Source organism: Eucyclogobius newberryi, unplaced genomic scaffold (genome assembly GCF_026437365.1).
Source record: "Eucyclogobius newberryi isolate DKJ021-1_F unplaced genomic scaffold, fEucNew1.0.hap1 SCAF_19, whole genome shotgun sequence".
NCBI lineage: Eukaryota > Metazoa > Chordata > Actinopteri > Gobiiformes > Gobiidae > Eucyclogobius > Eucyclogobius newberryi.
This window is the reverse complement of record NW_027315823.1, coordinates 16,681,529-16,708,495: the sequence shown is the minus strand read 5'-3', so window position 1 is coordinate 16,708,495 and position 26,967 is coordinate 16,681,529. Positions and strand designations below refer to the sequence as shown.

Genomic DNA, 26,967 nt, shown 5'->3' with positions numbered 1-26,967 from the left:
GGTCCGGAGGTGCTGTGTGAGAAGAGAGGGGCCGAGCCGCTGTCCTGGAGTAACAGTCAAATGAATAATTCTAGTCTGACCCTACACTTCCAGCTGTTAATTGGCAGCCAAACTGACACATACACACATATGATCCCACAAAATTGTTCTAATTGCTAATTTGGCGAAAGAGGCCAATTTACAAATTAGACCAGATTTCAGCGAGAGACTGTAAGAAAAAGTGGATCATTTGTCTGTATTTCTTATTCAAACATAAATCTTAATATTAAACATTTAACTGATTTTCTATGTATTGTAATGTATTGTATCCAATGCATTTAAATGATAAGATTTCCAAACAAATTGAGAATATTTTAATTACATTGAACACACTGAAATATTTGTTTTAACTATACATTTCAATAATGTGTGTATTACAGATTTAAGTATGGTACTTTAACTTCAACTAAAGACATGTTTTCCCACATTGTCTATTTACCTTTGCGAGACTCAACACTTTGGCTTTTGGCAGAATCTTCTCAAATAATCTGGATGCATACACTGGGCCTACAGCCACAGTAATGTGGGGTTTGTGTTCCTCTGACACATTCCCATCAATAGACCAGTGCTGTGGCGTTGACTTTTCTTGCCGCGGATTAGCAGCCTTTGTTTTATGTTTCATCCATATTCCCTGGCCATAAACAGAGCAAGCCTTCAACAATAGGACAGACAGCCTGGTAATAGCCTCGCCTTTGTTCGCCTCACCATTTGGGCTCACTCCAGTGCCTTGACAAAATGAGACTTCAGACTGAAATTAATTAAATGGTAATTGGTGATCTAATTATACTGGCTTTGACTCTGCGTGCTGCTTAAGAAAATAAACAAAAGTCCCTCCTTAATTATGTATAGCATAAAGGTCAGATTTCTGACGAGAATGCTTAGTGACACCCAGTGCAGACTCCCACACACCAACAGTGGTAATATGTTGTGCATGTTGTGTTGTGATCCGCCCTCACTCACCTCGAAGCAACAGAGAATCCTGCTCATTTCACACAGAGCAGCCTCTCCATCCGTTTGTTTGCCTTTAATTATGACTAAATGTAAAGCAGTGCATTCATGGCAGACACTTCCCTGTGACGGCGGTTTCTTATACATCTGATAATATTATGCAAGGACACATAGCACAGTGAAAATTACAGAATGTAGTGTAGACTGAAGAAAACCAGTACAAACTGAATCTCCTGTTACATTACATCTAGTGTTAAGTGAACTAAGATCTTTTAAACTGGTTTGTTTGTTACTTTGTTCTGTCCAAAGATGTAAGAGCCAACACTTCACTCTGGCCTTGTAAGTGCATTTATGCAGCGACTCACAGCCGGGCGGCTCTGATCGCAGGAGACTATTTATTAGAATAAATCACCGGCGCAGTCCCCTCGAGAGCGCTAACGGCACGCTCTGACACAGCCGTTCACTCAGTCAGTCTTCTGAGAGACAAGAGGTAACCGACTCGAGATGATATCTGCTGCACGGGACGCTTTTCATACACAAATGTCTTTATGTCACAACCCTCATAATGCCCCCAATCAGCACTAACGAGCATGCACACTGCAGAGACAACACTCTTACATTGACTCTTACATATTACGTTAAATATCACACTTTTTTATCAACTCGCATAAATGATTCTCTACCATATTCTTTGTTGTATAAAAATACTGTGAGAAAAATATTATTGTTACTATATTGGTGGATTAAGAACATGATCTTTAATATGTTATCAACTTTAAATATATGGATTCATATATTATTATAATAAATAATACCACAATATCATTATAATATTATCACCAAGTAATGAATTGAAATAGCATGCTTTATGTTTTTACCTCTTAAAGAAAAAACGTCATAATAATTTTAAATGGGTTTATTTATAAATATGTTTTTAAACTGTAGTTCATTTTTGTGTGTAGAACGGCATTGATTATCATTAGATCAATATTACCGTTAAATCAATGTTTTGAAGTGGATAGACATGTTATTTGTGCTGGTGTTTGCCTCTTTGTTGTTTGCGCACATCGCTCATGAGACTGAGGTAGTTCTGGAGAGTGCATTCAGTTCATCACAGACACCAAATTGAATCTCACATGTCAGCAGATGTGCTCCAAACAATATTTAGTGGCTCCCTCCAGAGAACAGCTGTTTTATTTTAGCAGATAAATACGAAGGGAAAGGAAGGCATTAATGAATACATGTGTGCCAATTAAGACAAACAAAAGGGGCGGGGGAGGGGCGCACCGGCGTGAGTGTGTGTGAGGGGGCGCTGCTCACCGGCTGTGGCGTGGCTTTGGGCTCCGTGGACTTGACATGAAGGTGCGTCATCATGGCCTGCAGACGCTCTTTGTCTTTCGCCAACTGGGAAAGAACAAGAAAGAACGCTTATTTACGAGGACATCTATCAATTACACTTCACAGTAGTTTACACTGACCTATTTTTTTTGTCTTTTGATACGATTGAATACAATTAGAATCGTTGTTATAATTAATGATATTCTATAATTCCACCAGAACAGTGACGCACTCATATTGTCATGTTGTTTTACCAGTTTAATATCTGTCTGTTTTATACCAGACATATTACAGCAACAAACACTTTTATCTATTCTGCTCCAGTCTAATTAATTTCTATTCCATCGGAGGCTGTCAACAACTCTCTGCTTCAACTCAAGGTTAAAATGTCCTCCATCTCCAAAGCAGTAACAAGGCCAAGGCTCACTACCTGTCCCAAATCAGCACTGTTTTAACTGCCAGCTCAAATTATGATGAGAAGCTGCACGGTGAGGAAGGGTGCGTCTGATTATTCTTCAGCGCGTCCCTCTGGATGACAAAGCCGAGCGGAAATGCACGTGAACTCTACTTGTTTGAGGTTAGCGCACAACTGCTTTCTGTTTCTTTTCACGTAAACGCATATGGGCTGGCTTATTCTCTGTGTAATGTTTTTGAGTGGCTGAGATGTAAACTACAGGTGCAGGAGGTATGGTGAACATGATACAACATTTGGCCCATGACAGTAGCTGGATCTCATTAAAGCTGGGGAAGGATTTTAGTTTTTTGCAATAGGAAAATCACTCATAATCTGTAGTGTAACCAAAAGCACCTTAGATATCTCATTACATTTCTACAAATTTTCAAAGGCTGCTAATGTATGACAACCTGAGCATTTCTGTCCTAAACCACATTTTACTTAAAGTGCATGGTAGTTGTAAAAGGCCAACATTAAAACTAGGACTTATCAACATTGTTCTTGTACAAAACCCCTTTTCCCCTGTATAACCTCCTCTGCACTGGCCGCTGCCTTCTTGCCAGCTCACTTCACTCAGTGTTTTATTGTCGCTGCCAAACAGTTCAAGCTCATAAATAACTTTAAAACCCAGTAAAATACAAAATGTAATTATCTTCTCTACTTAGCCCGGGGCCCTTCATATATCTTGTCCTCGCTGTCATGCATACATAACACATTTTTAATGACGGGTTACTAGCAAATGTACAAAATTATTTCCATGGGGCGGCCTCCTGTGAAGGCTGCTGTGACTGAGTTGGGGAGAGTGCAGACGTGATGGGGACGGATAAATATTTTGGACAAAACAAGCTCTGAGACAATACCTGGAGCTCCAGCTGTTGGACGACCTGCATTTGGACTCGACACTGGGCTGTGCTCCGGTCGTCCAGGGCATGCTCATTGTTGAGATGCCTGCAAAAGAAAATATACAAAAGAAAAAGCTGGTGTCAATATGGCTTCAGACCGCTGCAACCTTTATGGTAAACTAACAAAGGCCCCCAATGTTTTGCTAATGACGCAGTCCGGTAATTGAATAAAGCAAATGCATGAGAAAGAAGTGATAACATTGAGGGAGATTTCCAGAGAAAGGTTCAAAACACAATGCCTGCGCAAATACATTTACGTATTGCTTGGGTCATATTTTAAGTTTAGGCAAAGTCATAATAATGCGCTGATTCATCACAACCACTGGGTTTAAAGATTAAAACATATTATATTGTGACAGTGTAGTATGCATTTTAATCTCTGGTTAGTCTCAAGAGGATAATAAAAAACACAAACAAAACATGTTTAATTCTTAATGGTAGATTTCCTACACAGGCTTTTGATCAGAATAGTTATGTTTTACCTTATGGCAGCCAGAATGTGTAGACTTTTTACACTTAACAAGACTTACAAAAGCTAAATTATACATCCATGCTCATATTCACATACATTACACGTGTCCTATCTTGGTGTTTTTCAGCTAATTGCACCATTAAAATCTAGAGAAAGTGAAGAAAGCTGGAGCAGGAGTCGAGGACAACAGGACGAAGAGATGGGATCTGTCACAAACTTGAATTATGGATATAATTATATGTGATTATTTTACACAGCCAAGATGTTCTCCTCTTTTCCTGTACGTTTAGGACTAATCTAAATAAGTAGCTCGCTGTGCTGCAGACAGGGTTTTTGTGTGATTTATATAAAATGGTGGAGATAAGGTTCACGACTGAGGAAAATATGATTGGAGGAATTTTATCAGCGGCCACATGAATTACTGTTTGAAAATGCTTATGCAGGAGCATTTCATTAATCATTTAATCATAATCCGAGCAGGATGTTTGAACTGATTTCACAAATACCCTTTCATTTCACAACTTCATTATGCTCGCTAATGGATCCAATATATTATATATATCATAAATTATATCACATCTTGGGTGACCATGTAGGTCACTGTCACCAGGAATGTCTGTGTGCACACAGCGGCACACAGCCGGCTGAGTGTCTCTAAAATGCACTTTTTCTGTCGCAAATCAAAACTAGTCAGGCACACCAGTATCAGGACGGGGCAGTAAATTAGACTCCGGTGTTTTATGTACAGAAAAAATAGAACATTGTCAATAGCTGCACAATATAGGAACACATTTCTCTTGTTTACAAAATAGGATTTTTCATAAAGCAATACACTTACAGCAGAGGAGAAAAACAAAGAAAAAGAAAATGGATAAAACAATTGCAGTATAGTCAATAAACTCCACATTTACGTATACCCAATGTTCAGTTTAGGAATTTTCTCATACGTCTCTCTCCACTTCAGGTCATCCACCTATGTTTGCAGAATACATCTTTCATAAGGCTTTACACTTTGAGCACTTGAAGTTAATTATTGTAGCTAAAAAGAAATTAAAATGGCACATTTATAGACAGCCCGGACAATAGTACCCTCACTCTCCATTCAATTCTCAGGGCGTTCCATTTAATCAAATAAATTTAATTAAGTAGGCCGTAAAATGAATCTGGTAAACATTTCAGGACGTCTTACTAAATTTCAAAGAGGAAAATAATAGGTAAAGACGTTTCAACTTCAATTTAACCGACACAGGATGAATTTTCAATGAAGACTGGTCTACGTGAGCAGCTTTGGAATTTGTCTGTTCATAAGAGACACGGGCTCCTTTTCATCCTTTGTTACATTCCACTTTATTTCTCCTAATGACATGGAGAGTCACAGTGCATAATTAATAGGAAATGAAATATTCAAATGGGCCTAATGCAGCCTTGAGAGGAGCGTCTGGACATGGGAGCAGAGATAGGACGGGGGGGTTGACATCGGCATGCACTATGAGCACTGGCATGTGTCACTTTCTGGACTTCAAATGAAGCCACTTTTAAAAGCTCTCTGGCAGAATGACAGCCCCTAATGCAAATGGCCACAATAAAACAAGCCCAATAGACGTGCCCCCAACACCAGGCTTTTTACATAAATATCTGCTGAACACTATTTTCAGCTTTTTTAATTACAGAATACCATTATCTGGGCAGTGTCTTCACGTCGGAAGACTTTCTTTTACATAATACAAAATAAGGTTTGATCAAATATTGTTTACTACGTTTCTTATTTTCTTAGGTGAAGTCCAGACTACTTCAATAGTTAATTCATTCATTCTCTGCCATTATTGTTAAAGATTGTTTACAACTCACACGAGACAACTATTCACTCTCACTTTCTCAAGACCTAATCGCATACATTTAGGTTCACACTGCTAAACCATAACCGTAGTACCGGTTTAGTCCTGGTCCAGTTCCTGCTTCACTAAAGCCTAATTACAAAAATAAACATAAATACGTTTTCCATTGGAGAAGGAATTTGAGCACAACAGAAAATAACAGAAAAGGGCGTATGTCAATGTTGTGGCCTTCTGAAAGCAAATGTTTAAAGAGACAAATATAACAGGTTAGTCTGCTCCTGTGTCACCCAAACTCCTAAACTGGTATGTCTGAATTGTTTTATTCTTACTACTAAGTCCATTCTGTCATCTGTCCATTCTCACAAATGCAAACTATATTATTACTTAGCTATGAAGAAAAACTAGGATTTCAGAGACAGCAATTGGAGTTTGTATAACAGAGAAACTGTGATCGAGATTCAAAATGTGTGCACTATTGTTTATATGTAATGTTCCATGACTCTAATAGCCTCTATTTAGGAATATTCTGTGGTTCAGTGACATCACTAGAGGGAGCTGCTGAGATAGCCTCAAGATGACCTTTGAGAGGACACTGCACAGAAAGGTCCTGACCCCTCTAACGCAATGAGTTTAGCCGTGAACCTTGCTCTACGCGTCCGTACAACAGCAACACAACCTTACCGAGCTGTGTGTGGGAGTTGTGGTGTTTATTTTAAAGAATAAAATAAATACTAAAACAATGATGGGACTTGTGTTGTTGTTGGCATCCAAGATAAGTCTGCTTGAGTCCGCCTCACCTTTCTCAGAGCGGTACACTGTGTTCTGCTGACAGTCCTTACTTTATAAGACCTCTTTTGTACGAGGCTGATGTCTCTTTTGTTTTTATTTTTGCTTCTTTGGCCGAGCCTGCAGTATCGGTTGCTGGGATTCATGTGGAAGTGCTTAAGGCTTTGAGAGTTAACACCTTGGTGAGCTGCTTGCACTCTCGCCTGCTGTTAAACAAAGGCAGCTTTGTGGAGACTCTCCCCAAATGTTTTCTTAACATGTTCCAAGCAGTTTGAGCAGGCAACTAAAGTAAACAAGATGTTGCCATGATAAAAACACTTGTAAAAACATAGCAGAGTGCACTTAGGCGCTTTTTTAAGGCCGAGCTATACCGGCTGTGGAGAATTTAATTCCCCTCTCTACTATAAACAAAGGGCGAGGCAATGTCAGAATAGAACAAACATTGATGAATTTGACATGGCATTCGCACAGCTAACATAATTTTGTTTTATTTACACCAACTAGTGTTATTTTTCAGCATATCATTCTTAAAACACTGACTGAATATTTTTGATGAGAAGAAACATTTGTCTTATTTAGACATTAAGAGTAAACCTGCAAAATAGGTAAACCCACATTTAAGCACCACATACTTTCATAACGGATCTTGGATTGGGACGAACCAAAGTGCTTAAAAGTCAGTTTATAAACACTTAGCATTTATTTTGATGAAAGAAAGTAGTTGTTGCAATGTCGAATGTGCATTTATAATAAGATATTGACAGCTGCCATTGACCGTTTGAATCTGCAACAATTAATGCAGATGCAGGGGAAAGTTTTTCATGCATTTTTATAACACATTACCCTTCGAAACCTACCCATCACAGTAATGAAACAAAGCATTTACATTTAAGTGACAATGTATGCATCTGACTCTGAGATAGCCTGCCCCGTGTCTATGGGAAAATGTGTGCTTGTTTTAGGATAATGGAATATTGTCATATCTTGTTTAAAGAGCGCCTAATCCGGGGTGACAGTGAGCCATTGATCTGCTGCCACAACACACATGTTTCCATCCTCCCTGTATCCATGGCGCTGTTATGTGTTATGTGCATTACCTACACACACGGCTGCTTTGGTAAACTGGGCCCCTGACTCAAACACAAAGTCATCAAGACAAACACAGACCCTGGACAGAGGAGGAGCAAAGATCATACCAGAGACAAGGGATCCAAATGCATTCTGGAGTATCTTAATAACTATTATTTAGAGCGCTTTAGTGCAGGTGGCATTTGTTTTATGTTTACTGAAAAAACACACACGCACACATACACAGACACACGCACACACGCACAGACACACACACACACACACACACACACATACGCACAGGCACACACACGCACAGACACACACACACACACAGACACACGCAGACACACACACACACACGCACAGGCACACACACGCACAGACACACACACACACACACAGACACACGCACAGACACACACACACACGCACAGGCACACACACGCACAGACACACACACACAGAGACACACACACACACACACACAGACACACACAACACACACACACACACACACACACTGACACACACAAAATGTCAAAATCATGCAAATAATAATTGTAATCCGACATAAAACTGATTTTGAAAATAAGCAATAGGGCTAGTCGGAGAGAAGCAAGGAAAATGTAATTAGCTTTTGCAAGTGGCATTTGTGCTAATGAAAATGAGTTTTGATTAGCAAATGTGACAGGGTTAATGACTTAGACAGGATTGGTCGATTAACACTGTGAAAGCTGTAGGTATGGATATTATTGCTCGTCTAAGTGTTCCAGAGATGATGCACATAATGCCATGATCTACATATCCTACAGCTTATTTTGAAAGTGCTGAAGTGTGTGGACATATTGAACTGCGACTCCAGCCTTGCATCCGTTGGTTGAAGCATGAGAAGGCAAAGAGAACGACAAAAGCTCAACTGGGAAAACAGAGGAGAACACACAGCCATCCAACTGTCCACCGTCCAGTGACAAGGGCAAACACGCCGAGAGCCTTAAGTGTGGGCTGCCACAGATAAACATCCAAGCGTTGTTTGTTTGGGAAAAATGGCCCCCCCGTCACCATGGGAACTGCACTTATCACAGGAATTAGAGGCCCATGCAGTTCCCAGAAGGAGACCCCGCCACAGTACCCTTGTTAAGACAGGGCCAACCCCGGGCACACTCCAGAATAATAAGCGGCAGCAGCAGCACCTGTAGTGGCTGTGTCGTCTGAGGTTACCAAACGTGTAATCGACCCAATGCAAGGACATGAAGGCTGAGACTCTACCTCCGAGAATGACTTTGAGACAGTTTACATGACAAGTCTACCTACTCAAAAAGACTTCAATAAAAGAGTTATAGGTGAACAGAACTAAAAAGCTACAGAAACAATTAGCATGATAATAAATAATACGTTAGTTGTTACTTGTTTATTTGGTGAAGCCTATGGATAATTTACAGCTGTAATCACTCATTCATTTACAAGTGCACAGACACTGGAGACGGTTTAAAATATGGTAACATTAGATCTAGACTGCTTCTCTGCATTTTCTAATACAGAATACCAGTCTAGTCTAAGGTTAAGGTTAGACTTTAATGTCCCCGTAGGACATTTCTTCCCTTCATTGGACTCCAAACAGTGTCACTGGGGCAACCTGTGAGGAGCAGTTGGTGCTGCAGTGCCTCTCCAGATATTGAACTAAGCTTGGGCAGGACTTAAAGTATTTTACCTATGGTTAATATTTTGGGTGCACACAGAGGAAACCCACCCAAACCCAGAAAGAAACCTGAACCCGCGACCTTCTTGCTGGGAGGTATTAGTGCTAGCCACTCAGTCACTGTGGTTTATTTCAGAGACATATAAGGAATGAACACGTTCATCAACAATGTTTAGTGCTTCTCACATTGATTTAACAATACAATGTTTTTCAGTCGTCTGTGTTATTTAGTTTTTTATTGTTTCCTTTAAGTATCTATGTTTTGTTTTGATACAAATAGACCATCATTTGTCTATGTACAATCTATCTTTTCGACATCTCTAATATTGTTTCATTTTGTTTAGGAATACAATATAATGATCAAGGACACCACTGTTAATCCAAATATAAGAATTAATTTGACCTCTTGTTCAATGTATGTCTACATGTTCCTCTATTTCTGCTTTGTCTATAAACCATAAATAACTGATCAGAGGGAATGGTTCAGTCTTTTGCTCAAATCTTAGTCGTCCAGACCGAATTTTACTCACTTTAGGAATGAATGAAAATCATCAAAGACGGCCTCACAGCCAGGCCACTTGCAGACGCCATGACCGTAGAGAGGGTGACTGTGAGAAGAATGATCGTCTAGCGTGGACCTGGAAGACACAAAAGCATTGACAGAATTAGACATCAATAAGAGACATTGCATGATATGTCAACTGACAAGACAGGCCTGTAGTCACGCAACATGACAACTGCTTAGTCCGCACTGTGATCTAACCTTGATCTTTGACCATACAGCTGCAAGACGCACTCGTGTTGAGACAGTGAGTCCAAATCAATACGTAATTATTTAGTAGCAGCGTGGCACGGTGCACTTCTCTTTGATCAAGACAGCTCGGGGGCTCCCTCAAGCTGCTATTTACTGCAATCTATCCCAAATCCCACCTGGAGATCAGTGTACCCCAATGTGAACCCCCCTCCCCTCCCCCCGTTCCAACTGCTTTCCACATTGTTCACAAACTCTAAACATCCGCTGTCTGGAATCCATTTATCTACTGACCAATTCATGTCACCAAGGGGCCGACGACAAAACTGTGGGGAGTTATGGGGAGCGTATGTCTGTGTACAATCAGTCTCTAAATAGTAGGAACTTCCCCCTTGCTAAACAAACTTTACAACATCTTCCATATGGCAAGAGGTGTGCAGTTATGGCTAACCACGGCGACTGCGAGTAAGAGAGCAAGACAAGCTGCCATATGGACGCAGACACTATACAAGATACACAACTTTGAGCTACAAGAGCCTAGGGGACTGGCCTACATCGCTACCACCTGTGCTTGTGGTGGCTCGTGCTTTTCCAAAGGAGTAGCCCGGCATTTGAAGACAACAGGCCGAATGGGGAGATTCATTACACCACAAACTGCAGTGGGAATAACTGCTGCGTGGGAATAACTTGGGAAAACAGAGGCCCATGTTTGCTAATAGTAATGCAAGTAGTTAAAAGGGTGAAAAGGAAAATATAGAATAAACAAATTGCTGTTTGATGGTTTGTTTTCTAGTAGCAAAAAACAAACAATAAAGCGCTTCAGTATTAAGACTGACTGTGTTTTCTGTAAAACAAGTACAATACTGATGTGAGTAGTATAGTACAGTTTTGTATACTTACAGCACTTTACATTCAACAGTGGAAATTCACAATGTTCTAAGAAGATAAGATATTCCTTGTCTAGAGAAAACATAGTTCTGTAAAAAACGAGGTAACTGAACTATTGATATAGAAGCAAAAAATTAGGTAACTGAACTATTGATATAGAAGCACACTTTATTATTATTTTTTTTTTACATGGGACAATCACTCAATTGGAACAAGGCATACTGACTATTCCAATCCAATGTATCTGGATTAAATACAGCTGATATTTGATTAAAACCTAATTTGTAATTTTGTGTTTACAAAGCTGCACCTCAAGGATCAAATTTTAAAGGCCATTTCCTGTTTTCTTATGTTATAATTACATGTTTAAGAGTTCACATTGTTCATAACATGTGATAATTGCATTCCAATTATGAAGCAGTCAAGCATTTATGAATATGTTTAGTAGCTTTCCCCTCCATTTCTGAAAAGAGATTTTTTTTTAGAATTCAATTATGAATTATGCATTCACTTTTAGACCTCTGTTTTGATACAGCTCATAAATAGATGGCACAAGACCTATTATAATGAGATTTTTTTTTAAGAAGAAATGTGGAGACGGGGTGAAGGTAAGGCTGATTTTTAATTTAAAAAGATCTTGTTTTAATTCTTGCGAGCTGTCTTGTTGCTTAATTCTGTATTAATGAGATAATGAAATGTGGATTGTGCAGGGAATCGGTGAGCACAAAGCACAATGAGGGGCTGGCTGCACGGAAGCCTTAAAGTAAATGCTGCCTGGCTAAACAGTTCTAATGACAAAAGTGAGAGCATTAGGGGTAATAAGAAAATTATTCGATTCATACACAATTCTAACCATCTGAAAAGGGCAGCAAAAAGATGGGGAAATCTCTTTAGAAGTTGCCTGCACTGCATTAAGTTTGACTTACACCCATACCAGGTCTGTCAGGATGTTGTTATTGTCAGGTAGCCCAGGGGGAAAACACTCAAATGATCTTGTAGCAGAAATGAGGAAAAGCATGTCATCAGCTTCCTTTTGGAGGCGAAGGAACATTAAAGTGCCTGGAGAGCCGGGCCGAGCACCGGGACGGCAGCATCCAGGTGTTGCGCAGTGTTTATGTGTAGACAGACGTCAGGAGATGCCTTCCACAGCTGCGCGCCAGTTGTTTTCTACTTGACTTCTTTTGATGAGATGCTCTGGGCCATAAACAAGTCATGATGTATGGCGTGGCGCGCTGATGGGCTCGATCCATCAGAGAAAATGGGACGATTGATGTCCATAGTGCTGGGTCAGTGTCTCGCCACAGAGGAGTGAGCCTGATTATATTACATTAAGCACTATTACCCACAGAACTCAATACATCTGCTGTTATTTGTGAACCAATGTGTGCTTTAATAGAAACTAATCTGTTTGATTGGCCAAACTTCCAGCTGCCAATTGTGTGTTATTTAAAATGTAATACCAATACCATACGTTGAAGCTAGCTAACCACTCTAATGTTTACTCACCACTCTACTCACTGGGTTGAATGACTTACCATAAATGATTTAATTATCTTATTTTTTCCCTTTGTGAGATGAATGAAAGTCTAGAGAGATGGGAGAGCTGTGCTAAATCTGATTATTTCTCTTCTTAACAGATTGCTGTGTTACAGTCCCTGAGCTGCGGTTACTGATGGTTGTTGGGAAGTAAAGTGGGCCAAGTGCCTTGTGAGGATGCTCCCCCCAACAAAAGCTGATATGGCACTGGAAAGGGAATTCATGTCAGACACAGATCAAGGACATTTTATTTAAGTAAGCAAATCAGTGAGTAAAGATGAGTTCATTGGATGAAGTGTTGCTATAAAGTGGCTGCATACTTTTGTATTACTGTGGCACAAACAAAAATATTTGCCTGGCCAAATGTGCAATGAGACAACTAAAAGAAGCTAAACGCATGCCTTGTCTTCCTTGGTCGTGTCAATCCGGCAGTGATTGAATTTCTCCCCCTCTTCCTTAAGACGGAAGTGCAAAGCCGGTGAGTGATTCCTGTGGATGCACTTAAGGTTTTAGTTGCAGGCGTCGCTGTGCCTGGCCAGATTTTATATGACACATGAAACTAACTACATGGTACTTAGGCCCCGCTGTAAACCAATCTGAAACCGGTCGGGAAAATGTGCCCATCAGCACTGGGCCTTGTTTCTGTTGCATGACAAAAGGACTTGCAAAACCGCATCAATTAAAAGTTCATTAAGTTCAGCGCTGGGAGGATGAGTGGATGCTCTCTATTTACACCCGGGCCGGCCCAGCCCATTATCTCAACCTGATTATTCAAATCCCTGGATTATAACAGCCGTTTTTCTGAGCCCTTGCTTTGAATAGTCACACTTGTGTTTCGTGTTTCTTCCCATAGAGATAATTAGAATTAGTGTAAGTCTGCATCATCAAACAAGGAGAAATAAAGCTCTTGATAGTAAAGTGTTCTGAAATTAACACCACAACAGTTAATTGGTTTCATGATAATTATTCAGCCCAAAACTCAAAGGGCAAAAAGCACAAAGTTTGTCAAAACATAGAAGCAAACCACTGAAAAATCTTTGGCTCCTTTAGGGGTCAGCACTGCAGATGATTGGACTGACAGTCCTCCCGGGCTTCGGGTCAGGGCTCTACTACAGGGACCTACACCAAAAGCTGGAGAGCTATCCATGTGAGACTTTTTCCTTTTTTAGCCTGTTTTGAGTAGCAGCATCTCACAGCAATGATTGCCTGTGATGCTGTGTTCCAGTCAACAAATTGGCCATTCAAATAGTTGAATATATTACACTGTCAACATAATTGCACAGAGTTTTGAATAAGCAGCATCTTAAAATTGGATATTAAACATAGAACATTTAATCTTATAATTTGACTACCCTCCTTTGCAATGTCTTCTGCTTCCTCCTCAATGCCACAGAGCAGCATATTGCATGGGCTAGGTATAATCCAGATGGGTGCATGGGAATAACCTGCTCCCCTTTTTTTGACAGATCTGAGATACGTGGAGAATATTTCAGTCAGAGTGTGCCTTCTTCACTTAAGCTCGTGTTAAACTGGTGTTGACATCTTCTTTAATCTCTGACAGCCAGTGCACGGAACAGCTCTGCCAGCTCGCGTGTTCTGTCTGCAGTCCTCAGCTGAGACCGCTCCTTGCCTCGTCTTGCCATTAATGCTCACCTTTCCACTGGCTGGCGACAGAGTGAGATGAAGTGAGCCAGTCAAGATCACTCTGCGGTGATTTACCCCGAACGCCTCAAAAAAAGTACAGTAGACATTCAGTCAAACACTGGCTCAAAAGTACAAGGAATATGGAGGTTCTGTCAGCCAAAGCCAATTTTGAGTATGGGCTGGTACAATGCCATAACTCTACGTGCCATCAGATGAAACACTTTGGGAGTTCAGTCCAAAAACGGGTCTACTCGGTCACAGTGTTGTCCCTGAGCAAGATGCTACAGTGACTTAACTCCCTTGTATGAATTAATTTGTGTTTTAAATTGTTAGTGGTTATCCGGTTGACAGTTGTCTTTTTTATTATACTGTACACATATCTACACTTTTAACTAACACAATGTTCAAACGTTAACAATTAGGCATCATCCAGCGTCTACACCACCTCACACCCATTAGTTGATTGGAATAGCTTTCTTTTACAAATATTCCCCAACAGAAAAAAGTAAAGGAATATACCAACATTAATACTGTATGGGATATAAAAAATAATGGCCCTATTATTGTCTGTAAAGCAACCCCGAGTCCTGAGCCTATGTCCAGCCCTCGAGCTACTCCTCTTCACCTCCACAAGCTTGTTGGTTTGGTGTGCTGAACATGTTTCCACTGACAAGGCTTTTTAATATGACGTCTAGGTTTTGATCTCTAAAACACAAGTCAGATGTTAGGCACTGAGCTCACGGTGCCTTGAGGCTCCACACCAGCAGTTCAAAAGATCAGCCTTTGGTGCAAGAAAACAGGCAAACGTGTAAGATGCCAAATTAATTCCTTCCTCCAAGTCACAGCAACGGCTAAAGGAGACGATCAAATGCCTTTTCATACATGATTCACCCTGCTTTACAAAATATCACATGCCTCAAGTCTGTTTGTTTTCAACATTTACTGTAAGAACTTGTTGGTCTTGTTAAACTCAAACTGACACGTTTGATTCTAAAGGCCAACAAGTTCCTCTTCGGCATTCAAGAATTTGTTTTCTTCATTCCAGAAATACACACGGGCAAATGTGGCTTCCATTACAAGCCCCATTTCCGAATTGAAACAATAGCAAAGCGGATCAATATCTCGTCTTATTAACCGTGCGTTGCTCCCATTTCAGTGAACATAACTCTCTAAATCTCTGAAATCCTTCCAGGTGTTCCGCTTAAATTCCCATCTGCAACCAGAAAAAGTGTTGACCTTAATGGAAATAATACTTAGAAACTATAAATTAAAACTAATCTGTGTGCAAACTCTACGGGGACGTGTCAGTCAAGCAGGCTCCGGAGAGAAATGGCTATTTTAAATGGGATTAGGTGGCACACAGGCTGCTGTTTGCTTTAGATACAGATGACACTGAAGGCTGCTCCACATCGAATTACTAATGTTGTTGTGAAAAGATGTTGACATTTAGTCTTCATCGCCTCATAGACTCTTTCAAAGAGCGTGCCGTATTATGTTGAACATTTATTATGCTGTAGTTAGGGCTTAGTTATTTCCATGCCCTGGTATGTGAAGTGGGAGTCTGATAAAATACACCATGCATAATTTGGAACATTAAAAGAAAATGCTTGAATAAAAGCTAGTCTAGCAACCCATTCGTCTATTCTTTTCTTTATAATTACTCTGGAACCTGCAACAATGATTTTGATATCTGTGGGGGCAGAACAAATGGAAGCAATTGGATAAGTGTGTGCCACAAATATGAGGCAGCACCAACCATTACAACACAAGTATGATCTCTCCACTGGACTCACCCTTCCCTCTTGTGACTCAGGTACTGTCCGTTGGTGGGGGCATGCTGGTTGAGCAGATGGTTCTTTGGGAGGGTAGGGGAGGACAGGTCCAGCCCCCTGTGGCCGTTGTTGTGACCGTTGTTGTGCTCCTCCTTCACATGAATGTTCGTCACCTCCTTCCACAGCTGCTGCAGCTCGGCTGGAATCATGCCTGAGACAAACAAATTGGATAATTAAATCAATTAACAGCTAATCTGACTTTGCTCTTCATCACTTAATTAAATCAAAGCATCTGTAAACAAAGCCCAGTATTAATTAGACAATATTCCACTACAGGGTACTGCAGTGACAGTGAGCCCCCTCCTCTGTCTCCGCCCGTGATGTGAAGCGTATTTGTACACTCAAATCCCTGGCATTCACACCCATTACATGCCCAGAGTAAATAATTAACATCCAGACATGGCATGAAATCTGAATAATCGCTGTCATTTTCTTTCAGCAGCAGAGACACAGAGAGGACACACACACACACAACAAAAAGTTTACAATAGCAGCACTAGAAAACATCGCAGCCCTCTTTGAGCAGAGACCCTGGGGTAATATTTTCACAAGCGCATTAATGTGCAAAGTACTTAACGTTCTGTTCCGCCTCCAACTGACACACAAGACTTAAAGCTCATTTACTGAGTCAAGCATGCGGCTGCCTATACAAGCCTTTGGGAAAAAAACAAAAAACAAACAACAAAAAAACATCCCTAGAAGACATTTCTGAGCGCTACTAACACATAAATGTGTCTTAATTCTCTATTTTTAAGGGCAATTGTTATTCAATATTTTTCCATGGCCTATATATAATTCCTCATATACCTTAGAGGGAGGAAATTACGACTATTATTAGTGACTTGGTGTAAGATGAGGCATGTTAAAAATAAATATATAATTGCCCTTTGCACTTCATTAGATTTTGAACAAAAGGAATGAAGACGCCAAAACTAATTTCAGGTTATCACATAAATAAGTATGCAAAAGGTTAGAAACAAAGCACTGACAATATGTGGTCTTTTCTTTGGTCTGATTAGGAGCTGAGTATAACTGCAGCCTATTCCAGCAACATAGAACCATTTACCAGTGTTAACATATTTGTTACACTTTTTAACATATGCACTATGATTGTCACAGTAAAGCGTGGAAAGATAAGGACCGCACTACATACATTATTGTTCTTTCCTCAAGAGCAGGATGGAAACATTCAGGTTAGACCAGACTAGTATCATTCATGTGCCGGGAAAACGTTTATCTAGTGCAGTCTGTCTCTCACGTCTTCTGACAGAGATATTTTTTTTATTGGCGAGACAAATTACCTAAACATCCCTGAGGCTTAAAAAAGAAGCTGTGTTATTTGCCTTTAACTGACAGCGATCCCAACACTCTGGGCCAAAGTGCGGATGAAGAGGGATAATAATGTGTTTGTGCATTTTAAGATGAACCCTTTGAAGCCACAAAAAATATATATATATATACATATATTTGTACAGCGTGTGCTTGTGTTTGACACAAATAAGCCTAAAGCCGACACGCAAAATAAGATTAACCCTCTTGGGTGAAGAATATAGTGATTTTAAAATTCAGTCAAAATTCTCAGCTTGGTGAAAGAGTTAATAGGGTCTGGGGATTTGTAATGACTATTCAAATGTGTGCTTAAATAAGCCACATGTGTAAAGCCTGGTGATGGAGGACGGCTGTGTGGTGAATGGAACCACAGAGCAAATGGCCAAGGCCACTCGTTTAACATTACAATTAATTAAATCCATTCTCAAAATGAGCAGTGGTAAATGAAAGATGATTTGCACACGCTTATCTCCTTATATTCTCCAGACCAACCCCCTCTACCCATTTCTCATCAGCTGCACGATAGATACCAGAAGTGCCCCATTTCAAACGGCTGATTGTAACACAATGTGCGAAATGCTTAGTCTTAATTTATTCCTGTTGTGGAAAATAACTGAGAGGTGAAGATCTCAATACGATCAGCAAAATATTTTTAATTTGATAAGCTACTAAAGATTTTAATTATGCTGGTAATGGAGAACATTGGCCTAATGAGGCGGAGGACTCCAGAGAGACACAGGGGCTAAGAACTGTGAAATGAGTCTGATAAGATAGCTGTAAATTCACACGAGATGGTTTGCATATCAAAGAGCAGGAAATGATTGCAGGACAAATCAATAACCTTTGCACGTTCCAAGGAGCGTCTTTCCTCGTTGGGATGGTTCAACATGCTGTTTCCTTTCGGCCCGAGTGTATTCTCTCGTATTCTGCCCGACGCCTCGGCACGGGCTAATCTAAGAGCACTTCTGTGACAGGTTAAACATTGTCTGATATCAGCCCTTGTTAAAAATGCTAATCCCCAGGTCAGTCAGTTGCATTATTATCAGGGGCATTGGTGGATTGGTCATAAATGATGCCGTTTTTCCCCTACAAATTTGATTTATACTGGCTAATCACAGTAAAACGAGCAATGACAAAGGTTAGTGATGGACAATGGTAGACAGTGGCAGTTAGTTTTATGTGCACATATGGGACACCATCGGGACCCAACATGACAATTCAGTGTTAAAAAAAGCCCTGGTAAAAATATGAGATTGTATCAAAGGCACATGTGTTTAGATGTTGTACTTTTGTTTTTGTGTGTGTAATGACTGGTTTGGAGAGGGAAGGTCATGGCTGATGTGTGTGTCCTACGCTTGGACAGTGGGAACAATCATTTTCCCCCACTTGGTGCCCGGTGACAGTGGGCGATGTATTTTTAGCCGATGCGCTTGACAGGGCGGCCCACGCTGGCTCAATTACCCGGCAGTCCTGGTGACCCCGGCACCGATGTTTACTCAGACAAAACCACAGCGGATAGAGCGCTGTGATGAGCGGGCTAACGGACTAGGACCGAGCTGTCTCCTTCCGGATACGCCGCGGCGTTTTACAGCTCACAGCATCACCTCTTCAACCTCCGCAACAGCTATGCCTCATGATTCCACATAAATGACAATAAAATAGCATTACACAAATGTCTCGGAGGGCTTCCGTTTGGACAAGTACATTGGGGCCTTCAGATGGAGTCTCCATTTGATTACTATGGGACATGCAATGACACTGGGACTCCTCTTCCGAGTTCGTCCGATCTTTTAAATGCTAGATTGGTTTATCTTTCATGATTCCATTTTTCAACACAAGAATTCCACTCATTACGACTGGGGAAATACAGACAAGCACTCTAAAAAATGTATGTTGTTGGGACACTTGATTGATCACCAGCCTCCCAACTCAATTTTAGCGCGGCAGGTAGCGCTGGCACAGAGACGGGCCGAGCTCTTCAACCTTTTCCTGTCCTTGTCCCCCTTGTACCCAGGTGACCATGTTCAAGCAAGCAGAAAGTTGATTTAAGGTTCATAATGACATCAGTTGCAGGCCATCACACCCCCCCAAATAAAAAATGGACCCATTGCTGCTGGGTTTTTAGAGCAAGCTGTTATACTTCTCGCTGTGTCTGTGCCATGGGGGGACAGTGACATCGCTATTAGTTTATTGTTCACTCCTGGGCTGGGACCTTTACGCCACCCCTGTTTATGTTGCGGTAATCACTGGCCCGCTGATACGCCTCACCTCTCAGGTCTGAAAGATGTCCTGTCCAAATGCAGCAGGAACTATTACCCCCGGCCCGCTGCTGGATGTATCAATCACTGACAGGAGTCTAGCCCCTCATGTACCGCTGTGGCTATGCACGTTCTTTGCTTTCACATTACACACAGATTTGTCTTGTCACTGTCCCACTGGCCTCTCCTAGACAACTACAAGCAGCAACTCTGTTTTCTTGACAATTTCGGTTATCTTGTAACTAGAGTTTTGTTCTGTCTTGAGGAACTATACTAAATCTGTTCTGAAATTAGAAATACCTAAAATAATATATAATGGTAGGTAGTGGTAATCTAAATTTATAAAAGTTGTATTTAGAGTCATGCATGTTTGTGCAATCCTCTTTTGTCCCAATCAAGGCCGGAGAGCCCCAAAAAAAATTCAGTTTTCACTTACGCTTCTGTACTTTCTTACAATTATTAAAAAATTTCAGACCATGTCACGTAAATAGGTTTCAAACTTTCAACAATAAATACAAATATATAAATAAATTCAGAAATCAGTTTTGAATGGAAAGACAACGGACTACGGAAAATGGAATATTGTGATTTACAAAATGTAAATGAATCACCAATAGTTTAATGATAAATACCAGAAAAAAATGACATAATGTGTATTTTGTTAACGTTAGCAGATGAGGTAAATGGTTGTATTTATAAACCAATGTGCTCCAGGGATTTTGGCATTGGCATGTCGAATTGAAGAACAGTGAGAGTCTGGCTCCTTATCAGCAGAAACATGGTAGCAGGGCAGGACTTAGCCATCAGTGAGTCACTTATCGGGTCAGGAGGACGCGCTGTTCGTGAGGAGAGGATGCAGAAGATCGTATTTATGACACATTATATTCTCCCCAGACAATTGATGACAAATATGGGTTGGATGCCTCAATGGCATCCATGTCAAAATAATTCACGAGAAGAGATTATAATATAAATAACGTGATCATATTTTGGGTAGTCAAGTTTTTGTGTACGCAAATGGTTTTACATTTACTCAACTGTAAAGTGAAAACATTGCATTGCAAATAGAAATCATTACAGTAATTTGCAGTTAATTTGCTGCTCTAAGTAGCACCCTAACAGTGTGGGACCCTTAATTTCAACACACTGCTAACTACTACAGCAAAATATTGTAGATGATATCTGCTGAGCATAGCCTGGGCTGCTGAAGCATGAAAGAAGTTTAGTCATGTGGAAAACAGAAAGGTCATCAATAACTTCAAACAGTCAAGCAGAAAATGTGCAGAATAGGAAGACAAGTGGTTTATGCTTTATATCAATTATTATCAGTGAAAGACATTCAGACTGGGAAACTGAATAAACGTTGGTGGATTTACAGGACTTGTAAAAGACATACATAGTCGTATGACTTTGCCTTTGTGTTTTCCTATATGTTGCTAGGATGTGGCTCCGCTATGATACATTGAAAATAATGATGGTGTCTTACTATAAACCAGATGTTCTTTAAAATGCTGTAAAATGTATCAAGAGTCCTGTAGGTAGCCTAAGAGCAGATTTAATGCTTTACTTTAGGGGTGTGTGTTTGCCAGTGCACAGAAAGGACACGCCTGGGCCTATGGCAATGATCTGTGATTGGGTGATTGCATCCCCCAGTCCAAACAATAACAGCCTTGTACAAACTGTATTTGTGTTTGTCTATTACCTAAGAACTCGGGCCCTCCCGCCTTTATTGCCCTTATCTTGTTATTTCATAACTGTTTGCTTTTGTAGGGCATGAATAGTGCATGTCATGTTCTTGTGATGGCGTCTTTGTTACAATGGCACCACTCCTTAGCAAAATATTAAAAAAGTAAATACAGCAAACAACTTCCTGGCCAAACAACAGTATTGACTCCTTATCAAGTAACAACTGGTTTCACAATGACAAGTTCACTGGCAGTTTAGGAACAAACAGGCAGTGTAGGGAGGGAGCTGAAGGTCAGGGCTCTGATATGCCAGTCTAATGAGAGAAGAGCTGTGTGGGAATTAAAGCCTACGGCTGATAACTGCACTGGCCCAAATACCATATTTACACAGTCATGGTGGTGTTGAGTGAGCATTTACAGTACAATAGGTGTGGTCTGAGTGTGAGAAACCACACAACTTATAGTGCTTAGTGAGTCTAAATTTGCTCAGGTATTATGTATAAACCAACAAAGTGACAATGGACCTAATCCAGCAGCACAAGCCAAAACACAGTAAAAACATGTCACAAAGTATTCAACCAAATGATTGAAGTAGTTAAAAGTTATTCATAAATATAGTATGCATTATTAATAAAACTTAACTGTAATGATTTCAAAGTATTGTTATATTTGTGTAATTGGTGCCGTGTGGTGTACTGACCCTGAGCGAGCTGGTGCAGGGGCAGGCTTCCCTGGCCCGGCTGGATGCTCAGGAGCCCTTGTCTCTGGAGGTTGAGCAGGTGCTGCTGCTGGACCTGCTGCACTTGGAGGAGCTGCTGCTGGAAGGCCAACTGCTGGGCCGACACCTGGGGCTGCAGGGGGGAGAGGGAAACAGTTAGGGAGGGTAATTGATTACCACAGAAATTATACAATATTAACAAGGTGCACACAAATAAAAGCAACACTTAAAAGAAACAAGAGACAATTCTCCTGTAATCTGTAATTACTTACAATATAATAACTTAATACAATGTTGTTTTTCATCTGTATGTATGTTACAATAAGTACAATTCCTGTCCCACTTTACATAACAATTAATGTGCACGGTTCTGTATCCTAGACAGCATTTTGGGTCAATTAGTAATTCAAACATGTGTGTACCTCCATTCATTCATAAAGGCTTTCTACTAAACATGAAACAGGACCACCAGGTTTATAGCACGCTGAAACAACATTCATTACAAAAGCCAATAAATGTCCTCATAGAGTGTAATTTTGTTAGGTTTTTTGCAAGCGTTTTTGCCAGCCCACTTAAGACAGGTAGCCCATGCATCTCCGGTGCTCTTAATTAACGAGGAGTCGCACGGCAAATGACAAACAATGAAACAACATTGTTAATCATCCATAATAAGAGCCACAGGAATTTAATTACACCCATTCATAATTCAGCAAACAATGTGTGACTAAATCAAAGTGTTTAATATCCACCCGAGCAACTCTCCCAAGTCTCCAAGCCCGCTGCGGAGCCAGGGGACAGCCTCATAAACAGCAGCGCTACATCTGTAGGCAGGGTTTTCCAATGCCGAGAGCACAAATACTCAACACACTGTCAAAAGGGGATTTCTACAAATAAGTGGCTATGGTATGAAAGGGGACAAGTCCAAAAACAGACAGTGTTGTAACAATAAATAGGAGGAAATTATCTAATATTTCCATCTCAGTCAAAACAAAGGAGAGATGCTGTTTATGATTACAGCACAGAGGAAAGGCACAACTTCTAGACATGTTTTCAATATCACAATCTCTAAAGATCAACCCAGTGTCCCACTTGAAAATGTATTTATTTGTGTTGAATTGGACATATAAAAACCCTGAATTATGACACTCAATTGGTTTACTTTAAATTATTATGGTGGTAGAAAAAGTTAAAACAATTCTCGTCTGTTTTGGGTCATAAAACAAACTCTAACATTTGCATAGAAATAACTTATTTTATTGACTGCACACTTTGTCTAATGATTATTTGTGTTTTATGTTGTTAAGCTTTTTTTAAATGTCATATTGAGTAAGACTAGATCTTAAAGAGCCATATTTACAATATGTCTGTGTTTAATATTAATTATTGTTTGATTGTGTAAAGTGCTGTCGACTCCAAACATAAACTGCATGACTTTGTAACTCGGTTACTGAGAGCAGCCCAAATAACACCTGTACTAGGATTGAACAGGAAGCTGGCAGGATAAACTACTGTTTACGGTCTATAGAGGGCCAGTTGTCAAACAAGATGCAAAGAGGGGGAACTAAAAGCCGGACTGCCAAGCTGTGTGCCGCTCCCTGTTACCAAAGACAGGATACACCACTTTGTTTACTTCTCTGACACACAAAAAAGGTCTGGGCAGCGCGGCTGTCAGGTCACCGGCTCTCTAAACGCTGAAACAGGCAGATAAAAGGCGTTCCCCACCCACCTCCGCTAGGCTTTCCACAAAGACCCTCAAACCCCCCCAGCGCTACTCCTGTAAGCACTCTAAAAATACAGCTCTGGAGTATGGAGTCTCTTTGTATCAGCCAGGACAAGTTTGGACTGTGGCTGTGAGGAAAATGGGCAATAACCCAATATCTATTATTTACAAGTGCCTGCTCTTAATATCTAAAAGATATTGCTTTTACTGGTAATGAAAGCATTTACCAGTTAGAAAATATTTGTTTCTTTCAAACCTGACAACCCTATTTAATACAGTTTTCACCCTATTGGCTTCTACTAAAATGTAATTATTGCAGCATAAAAAGTGGTGGCAGTAAAATGTGGACCCAATATATACGGTAGTTGAGTCTTTGAGCAAAACGTTCCACCTACAATCCCGGTATGTGCCCGCTGTTCTGGTTGTGACCGGAACAGGAAAATGAGACATGTGTGCACTTTTATAACAGTTGCAGTGAAGTGGAAGAATTGAAAAAAGAACTCCAGCGTAGTTAAGATGACACTTGTGGCCTGTGATGCTCCATCTCGCTCTCATATCAGAGGGGAGAAAGTTCTCATGTTCTTCAGTTCCTCGCACTTCAGTGACAGCCTGAGTCCAAGATAATAGTGATACGGGGGCGAGTTCACAAGAAACAATGTCTTTCATCAGAACGTTAAATAAATAGAGGGCGGCTTTGGAAAGGAGGGGGGGAGAACGCAAATGAATTTAAGACTCCCTTGACATGTTTTTTCTCAGTGTTCTGGTCCCATCAGCTGACAAGTGCTCCGGTGCGCTCCCAGCATGGAGACACATAAAGAAGCCGTAGACCGCGTACACCAAATAAGAGGTTAACAAGAAGTGGCACAAGGGAGCGACATGACAAATGATATAGAGTGGCACTGGCAGACCCTTTATTGTCTAGCTTCAAATATAAAGTTAAAGATCTTTGAAAAACTAAATTTTGATGTTTAAAAAAAAAAGAGAAAAAAAAGAAGCCTCACAAAGCCACAACAGGGGGGTATTGTCTGGCAGCCACAGGGGAGTCAGTGCATAATTCTTCGTCTGTCTTTTGTGTAGAGAAAGAAAGAAAAAAAACACGCAGAAGGGGGAGAGCCCTCTGGAGGCTGCATCCACTTCCTGTGATCATACATAATACGCATCAAAAGTTGATTTTTTTTTTCTTTTATTCTCCATTCACTGATCAATTGAACCTCCTTGCCACCCCTTCCTCTCCCTCTCCCCCTCCCCTGCTTGTCAACTGTTTACATCAGATGCAACGGGGTGACAGGTCCTATCTAAAGGCCCGCCGAGCTCTCCTGTCATGTTGATTTATGGGAGCATCACGCCACGACTTGTCCAAACTGAAGCGCGCAGTTCATTAATTAGTGCACGCCGACTTTGAAGTGGTGCCGCGCGGACGTGTACATGCAGACGAGTAAAGGAAAAAAAAAAACGTAAAATAAAAAAACAGCTCCCATTCTATCCCAGCTTCTCTCTCTCTCTTTTTTCCCGGCCGTGGATCTCAACAGGGACGAGAAAATTCCCAGATCGCCTTTGAACTTCTTCTGACCGCGTGATAATCATTTTCTTTTTCCACAAGTGATGCCTGTATCCGCCCGTTATTAACTAGCTTTACACCACTGCTGCCTTTGGGCAAAGTCCCTCAGGTAGTGCATTTGAAGTGGGGGAAATTTGGATTGTGGTTGTTTAATTGGAGGAATACAGATATAACATTATCTCTATTATTGTGTTATAAAAAATACATTTAATTGCTTTCTGGTGTATTGGTGCGACTCGTTTTCTTTTGTTTTGCCTACTAGTAAAAGCGTAATGTTTTTGCCACCGCTTTGATGCTGATTCTCAATATATTATCTACTTTCACTTGTTTACTTTAAGAACAATATAACAGGATTCAAGCAGGACGTTCTGGACAGAGCAGACAGTGTACTCAACAGTGAATCTGTCCGTTGTTGTGACCATTTATCCAGCAAATCTGAACCAACAATCAGAAGCACATGTGCACTTGATCCCGCATGCTTAGTCTCAGCTTTTATCAAGACTGGTCAGAAAGTCTAATAATAATATCCACATACTTATAAAGAAATGTTGCTATTCCTTTGTCTACACACTTAATTAAAAAAGGGAAAACATCTAAACAATATAGGAACTTACCTACAGACTAATAATGGTCATTGCAATTTAGGTCAGTTATAATGTCTACTTTGTAAACGAGAGAAGCGGTCCCAAATGTCTGAATTAGCATATTGTTGAGGTCATTCTGTGTGGAGCAGTGTGATCAGTAGTTAGCTCACCTCTTTGTGGGGCTTGCTGCCTGCATGCTGCTGGAGGAGCTGGAGGTGGAGTTGTTCCTGCTGCTTCTTGTAAAACTCTTGGAGTTGCTGCTACACACACACACACACACACACACACACAAAAAAGAGTCAATATTAATATTAGTCATCGTAAACATTTTTTAATTCCTTGTAGATGTGTTTGCTCCAATCTTCCACAAAAATTTTACCAAACAGGATGTGCGATTGTTCAGATTTATCAGATTAAATTATTCATTGAAACTGTCAAGTACGTTTTTAACTTGAGTGTAACAGACTCTTGTGAGATAGATTAGGAAAGAAATGAAAATTGAACAAATTAAAAATATCAGAGAAATAGATAGGTTAAGATCTATTTCTATTTCAACACCACTACGCCCCAAATGTGTAAATGAATTTAAAAAAAAGCATCTACCTGCTGTAACATGAGGGCCTGCTGCTGCTGGAGGAGAACCTGGAGCTGCTGTGGGCTCAGGACCTGCTGCTGAAGGATCTGCTGCATCTGCTGCGGCGTAATCACTTGAGGTGTCATCATAGCCACTGACACTGGAACCTGCACACAGACAAACCCCACGCAATTAACAGACAAACCCCACGCAATTAACAGACAAACCCCACGCAATTAACAGACAAACCCCACGCAATTAACAGACAAACCCCACGCAATTAACAGACAAACCCCATGCAATTAACAGTCAACCAACAACAACAAAAGTAGAGTCAAATAATTAAGCC

At 40.6% G+C, this 26,967-nt stretch overlaps 1 protein-coding gene across 4 annotated transcripts in view; it reads right to left on the bottom strand.

The window, feature by feature from the left end:
- Positions 1-26,967, bottom strand: part of foxp1b (forkhead box P1b) — a 157,219-nt gene that overhangs the window by 8,736 nt on the left and 121,516 nt on the right. For 3 of the 4 annotated variants that reach the window (XM_072451905.1, XM_072451906.1, XM_072451908.1), the window contains 7 exons: positions 26,648-26,785; positions 26,215-26,304; positions 22,165-22,315; positions 16,154-16,343; positions 10,072-10,179; positions 3,640-3,727; positions 2,308-2,391 (listed from right to left, as the gene is read on the bottom strand). In XM_072451905.1, the coding sequence (XP_072308006.1) occupies positions 2,308-2,391; positions 3,640-3,727; positions 10,072-10,179; positions 16,154-16,343; positions 22,165-22,315; positions 26,215-26,304; positions 26,648-26,785 (849 nt within the window). The remainder of the gene's footprint in view (positions 1-2,307; positions 2,392-3,639; positions 3,728-10,071; positions 10,180-16,153; positions 16,344-22,164; positions 22,316-26,214; positions 26,305-26,647; positions 26,786-26,967) is intronic. The other variant, XM_072451907.1, reaches the window with a different exon arrangement.